Source organism: Fragaria vesca, linkage group LG6 (genome assembly GCF_000184155.1).
Source record: "Fragaria vesca subsp. vesca linkage group LG6, FraVesHawaii_1.0, whole genome shotgun sequence".
Lineage (NCBI taxonomy): Eukaryota > Viridiplantae > Streptophyta > Magnoliopsida > Rosales > Rosaceae > Fragaria > Fragaria vesca.
The window spans coordinates 16,794,688-16,800,741 of record NC_020496.1 but is presented as its reverse complement, the minus strand read 5'-3'; the positions used below and the strand labels follow the sequence as shown (position 1 = coordinate 16,800,741).

Here is a 6,054-nt window from a genome sequence, read left to right as displayed (position 1 = left end):
GTGTTTCCATTAGTTAGCTAGCTAGCTAGATAGTAAGAATCTTCTCCCTAAAATGTTTTCTGTTTAATTTGTTTTCATCCAATTAGCTATATATATCCAAGTGAGGTATAGGAAGTACGTTTAGACATCTTAGCATCATTATATACTAATAGTTGCTACGTATATTAATTATTGACCAACTTCCTTATCGCAAATCTGTTTTTTTTTTTTTGAATAAAGGACTGGTACGGCTGCCCTCAAGCCTTGATTAATGAAACTATTGATACAAAAAGAGACATTGAGCCTAAACCCTTGATTACAAAGACCTGAACTAATATCACAAATCTGTTTGTCTAATCTGTAATTGCTGCATATATATAGTACAATCGCGGGTCAGAGATCGACATACATATTTGAGCTATATATCCGTATCAAAGTTGAATGACAATTGGAGATTATTACCTTAATTTTAAGATTTATGGCATTTTCCCAATCAAATTGAAAGTACGTAGGATGAGTGCTGCAATGATACATGACCTAATGAGTAATGACCAATATATATAATACTACTACTTTGTATGACCAATATGATCATTACCACCATCGTCAATTGTTCATCATCGATCGTCTTCATGAAGTGATCGATCATTAAGTTTTTTTTTTTTTTTCGATAACAAGGTAGTGAACTAGTGATCATATATAAGTTGACACTACGTAGGTACTCCACAAGTCCACATGATAATTTTAGACTTGTATATTGGGTTGTATATTATGTTTCGAACTCTTTTTATAATTATTGCCGACCTCGCAAAGGAGGGTTTATATATGAGCCAATAATTGAAAGTTTGAAACAATATATATATCCGGTCAAATTCACCATAGGAAAAGATGAAATAGTGGTGGGTGCGTGCTACATCAGCTCACCTCTACTTATAAATAGAAACAGAACTGAAGCATAGAGAAGCACAGTAAGCAGATTGAGGATAACAGTAGTAGTATGGTGCTAAAGATAGCTGCAGAGGATTCACCGTCGTCAGCGACTCTTGATGAGGTGTGCATGGTGGTGGTGAGGGAATACAATGAAGAAAGTGACAAGGTGGCGGTGGAAGAGATGGAGAGGCTGTGTGAAATGGCTGGGCAGCGTGGGGGAAAGCAGCCTTCTCTTGTCACTGATCTCTTGGGTGACCCCAAATGTCGCATCCGCCATTTCCCGACCCACATAATGCTGGTAAGACTACAATCTCATTACTTGAATATCTCTACCTGTGATCACTTCAGGCTTCGAATGTTGAGACTTTATACTAATGAAATTGACCATGCAGGTTGCAGTGTACGGAGAACAAAAGGAAATTGTGGGTGTCATCAGGGGTTGTGTAAAAAAGGTAACAAGAGGTAATTCAGTGTTTGTAAAGCTGGCTTATATCCTGGGACTAAGGGTTTCTCCCATGCACAGGTTTCTCTCTCTCTCTCTCTCTCTCTCACTCTCTCTCTCTCTCTCACATCATTTCAGTAATACTTCAGTACTCTTCTGTAGTTCTGTTACTGTTATTGCAGCTTAGCCAATTAATATTATCATGGCCATATTTATAATGTTTCCGCATGCATCTTTTGCTCGATCGGTTAGCACTGAAAGTAAAAGAGACAGTTCATTCCATCGATCATTCACTTTCTGTTACGTGCGCTTTCTTCATGCGTGCCTTTTCTGATCGATCAACTATATATTTTCTGGTTTTTGTGAACCCTGTGTTGCTAGTCGATCGACCTCTACATTTTAGCTACCACAAATCAAAGAAAGAAATTGGAAGTGAAAGCTAGCTAGAAAGTGAGAGGATTCTATTACCCGCCCCACAGAAATAAACTGTGCAGAGCTACATAAAGAGATTAGATTCTCACATAAAAGAGAAACGAAATATTATATTCCTCGTATCATGGAAAATAAAAAATCAAGCAACTAGCTAACCTGGCCAAAGAGGGTTGATTATTCCCTACCTGAACCAAACAAATCTATTTGGGATATGGAGAATGTACCACCTTTAACTCAACAAACCAATTAAGAATACGCATTGTGACATATATATATATATACAGGCCATCTCTGTTGCGGACGTCCGCACTGTTTTTCGGTACGGATTTTTGTCGTTTCTCCACCGTTCCAGCGCTGGCGACGCCGTTTCTTCTTCCAGGCGTGATCCCAGACCTCCCCCGACGGTGTTGGAATAAAGAAGAAGGTCGGAGAGATCGATCGGAGGTCTATGCAGCAATCTCACTCAGAACTTCACGACCGATCATGGTGGACCTCCGATCGCGATCTCTCCGGCCTTCTTCTTCATTCCAACACCGTCGGGGGAGGTCTGAGATCACGCCGGGGAGAAGAAAAGGCGTCGCCGGCGCTGAAACGGTGGAGAAACGGCAGAAATCCGTACCGGAAAACGGTGCGGACGTCCGCACTTGAGAATCCCTATATATATATATATGGTTATTTTATGCAGACCAAAAGAAAAAAGAAAAAAAGAAAACTATTCTTATGTTGCATTTCCTCATCCACACAGTGCCACCCACAATTGCTCCTTTGCTTTTTTACATATTCTGGTTCCCCTTTATTTTGTTTTCTTCCTCCAATATTGAATTTCACACCATGCAATAATAAATTAATCGAATTGCTATCAAATACTTTTATGGAATTCTAATTGTGGATGAGAAATTCTCTTGTTCTTATTGTTCATAACGCATGCAGGAGGCTTGGCATTGGTACAAAACTAGTGAAACATTTAGAAGAATGGTGCAAGCAAAAGGGAGCAGAATATGCATACATGGCCACAGACTGCACCAACGAGGCTTCAATCAATTTGTTCACACTCAAGTGCTCATACCAAAAGTTTCGCACACCGACCATCTTAGTCCAGCCAGTTCACGCCCACTACAAACCAGTACCTTCCACCATCGCCATCGTTCGACTACCCGCCTGCTTAGCCGAGTCGATCTACCGCCAAATCTATGCCAACTCGGAATTCTTCCCGGAAGATATAGACGCCATTTTATCTAGTGCCCTAAATCTAGGCACTTTCATGGCCCTGCCCAGAAAATACCTTCTGAAATGGGACCCTAAGAAAAGCACATTCCCCCCTAGAAGTGCTTTTGCCATCCTCAGCGTTTGGAACACCAAACAAGTGTTCAAGCTACAAGTGAAGGGAGTGTCCAAGTTGACACAGGCATGTTGCGTGGGAAGTAGACTAGTGGATGCATGGCTTCCATGGCTCAGACTGCCTTCATTTCCAAACGTTTTCAAGCAGTTCGGGGTGTATTTTATGTACGGGTTACATGCCGATCAGGGCAAGCACGGGTTGCGGTTGATGAAGGGTTTGTGCAACTTCGTGCACAATGTGGGAAGGGATGACCATGGATGCGCTGCCGTGGTGGCGGAGGTGAGCCAGAGAGACCCAGTTAGAGAGGCAGTCCCACATTGGACGAAGCTTTCATGGGCTGAGGATATGTGGTGTGTCAAGAAGCTCACAGAAGCCAAGCAAGGACTGTCGTCGCCGTCGGATTGGATTAACTCTCGACCATCTTCACCGATGATATTTGTTGACCCTCGTGACTTTTAACAAGGCCTACTGGTGATCATGATCTACGTTCTTAGCATGTTTAATCTACACAGAATGTCAATTGTTCATAGTCTGCTTACATCTTAATATTAGTTCGGAACCGGTAATCTTAAGATCCAAAAATGAATGAACTCTAGCCAGCCAATAGTTTCTATCAACATTGTTTGGTGCAGACAAATATGTTTGGTAGTGCTGGGCGTTCGGGCCCAAAAATTCAAAAAAACCGACCCAAAAGCCCGATCGGGCCCAATCGGTTCGGTCCAAAATGGGAGGTGTTCGGTCCGGGTCATAAACCGGTCCAAATGCTCTCAGTTCGGTTCGGTTTCGGGCTCGGTCCTGAACCGAAAGCCCGTTCAGGCCCGATATACAAATTTTTGCCACACGTCATAATCTTATTGGTCCTTATAATTTTTTTTATTAAAAAAAACCCTAAAACTAAAATACCTGCGCCTCTCTTCTCTGCGCCTCTCTTCTTCCTCTCTTCTCTTAAACTCTCTTCTCTGCGCCTCTCTTCTTCTTCTTCTCTTCTTCCGATTTTGTTGTCCAACACAACGGTGACTGGAGGGATGATGAATAAGGGATTAAGGGATGAGGAAGAAGAAGCTCTAATTTTCGATTGTTTGGAGAGTGGAGGCAGATGGGTTTGAGTTGGGTGATGTAAAGTTGGGGTTTCTGAGTTTTTCAGCTTCTGGGTTTGAGTATTCACGCATTTCAGGTATAAACCTAACCTGGGTTTTCTAGGTTTCTCTCACTTTCTTTGTTTCCTATGCTCTTTCTTTGAATGTTTTCTTACCTTTCTTTGTAAGAATATGAAAGTGATTATTACCATGAATATGAAATCGTATTTTGAAGATTCATGGATTGTTCTTTCTTTGTAAGAATACGAAAGTGATTATTAAACATGAATATGAAATCGTATTTTGAAGATTCATGGATTGTTATATATATGTATGTTATTATGTTATCATCATAGAGGTGAATCATATGATGCATCATAAACTGTATATGTATACCATGTATTGAAACTCTGTATATTATGCATTATATCAATTGATTTCTCTATTTGTCGATATTTGGTTATGCTTCCTCAACTTGTGTCCATTATAGCCACCAGTATGTTGTTCTGTTATAGATGTGATCGATTTTCGGTTCTGCTTCTTCTGAAACTTCATATATAATCGCTTTTCCATAGCTGTTGCACTGTGTCGCAAGCTTTTGTTATTATATGTTCTCTTTGATAACCATGTAAGCCATCAATCTGCATGTAAGCCATCAATCTGCTGTTTCATCTTATTAAGCAAACACCTATTCTATACAGCTCTACATCATCTCTGCTCAGTGATCCTTAACTTATTCAAACTACTTGTAATAGTGTTTTGGTTTATATATACTGACCACTTTAATTAACAGTTAATATTTAAGCTAACATGGTCATTCTTAAAATATTGGGGATGATATGATCCTAATATATATAATAGGATGATATGATATGATCAAATTTAAAGTCCAGAAAACATTGGCTCCTAGGTCTCCAAAAATTGGGTATAACCTATTTTGAGTCTTGAAGTCAGGTTTTCTTTCACTCGTAAGGTTTTCTGTTCCAACTTCTTCCTACAAACCAAATGTAATCTATCCCAATTTGTCCTGCTTTATCTATTGATGTTCTGTTTTGCAGATATTTATAGCTTAGCCATGTGCAAGAGAGAAATGGTACATGCCAAGCATATGTATTGTTCCAGCTGATACTGGCCTTAGAGAAAGCTTCTGGCACAGCATTACTAAGTGACATTGGTTCTTAGCCTGGCTCTTGTTCCATCTACTTATTATCATGTTGGGTCTTTGGCAGTTGTACTTGGCCTCCGATTGATCTAATGAATTAGCTTTTTCTGCTGTAATAGTTTTTAGTTGTACCTATGTAATTTCACTAATTTGGGTTCTGTTGAATGTTGCTATATATTTGTCTGCAATATTGATGCTTTATATTTGATATGCAATGTTTGATGCTTTGAATTGGTTTTCTAAAGCTGCAATGAAGTAAATGTATAGTAAAACAATCAAATCTTGTTTGGGCCCGAAAAAACCTAAAAGCCCGAAAAAACATAATCAGTCCGGACCCAATCGGGCTGAAAATTTGAAAGGCCCGATCCGACCCGACCCGAGATTTTCGGGTTTCGGGTCGGGTTTTCTAAAAACCCGAACCGGCCCGACCCGAGCCCAGCCCTAATGTTTGGCACGAAAGCTAGCTTAACGGCAACGGAATTTGTTCAAAATTTAACTACTTAGGTTAATCCGTAGCACTGAAAATTTCTGCACATTAACAGCACAAAGCATAAGAGATTGTGCATCCCTAAAACTGACTACAAAGCTTAATAACCAACTCTGAACCATAAGGAAATTCTTCAGTGGCTACAGCAGTACCACATGGCAACCATATATGGTTCTACATCCCTACTATATTCTGACACGTCTATTT

General features: G+C 40.1%; 1 protein-coding gene across 1 annotated transcript; it reads left to right on the top strand.

Moving 5' to 3' along the window:
- The first annotated feature begins 950 nt into the window (after nucleotides 1-950).
- LOC101300741 lies at nucleotides 951-3,634 on the top strand. Its single transcript, XM_004303191.1, has 3 exons — nucleotides 951-1,207; nucleotides 1,302-1,432; nucleotides 2,714-3,634. The coding sequence occupies exons 1-3, from the start codon at nucleotides 977-979 to the stop codon at nucleotides 3,579-3,581; spliced, it is 1,230 nt and encodes a 409-aa protein (XP_004303239.1). The 5' UTR covers nucleotides 951-976; the 3' UTR covers nucleotides 3,582-3,634.
- The last annotated feature ends 2,420 nt before the right edge of the window (nucleotides 3,635-6,054 follow it).

Excerpts from the sequence above, each read along its gene's own strand:
- LOC101300741 (XM_004303191.1), top strand. The coding sequence starts at position 977 with ATGGTGCTAAAGATAGCTGCAGAGGATTCACCGTCGTCAGCGACTCTT. Across the intron at positions 1,208-1,301 it reads TCCCGACCCACATAATGCTG|GTTGCAGTGTACGGAGAACA; the intron begins GTAAGACTACAA and ends TTGACCATGCAG. Across the intron at positions 1,433-2,713 it reads AGGGTTTCTCCCATGCACAG|GAGGCTTGGCATTGGTACAA; the intron begins GTTTCTCTCTCT and ends TAACGCATGCAG.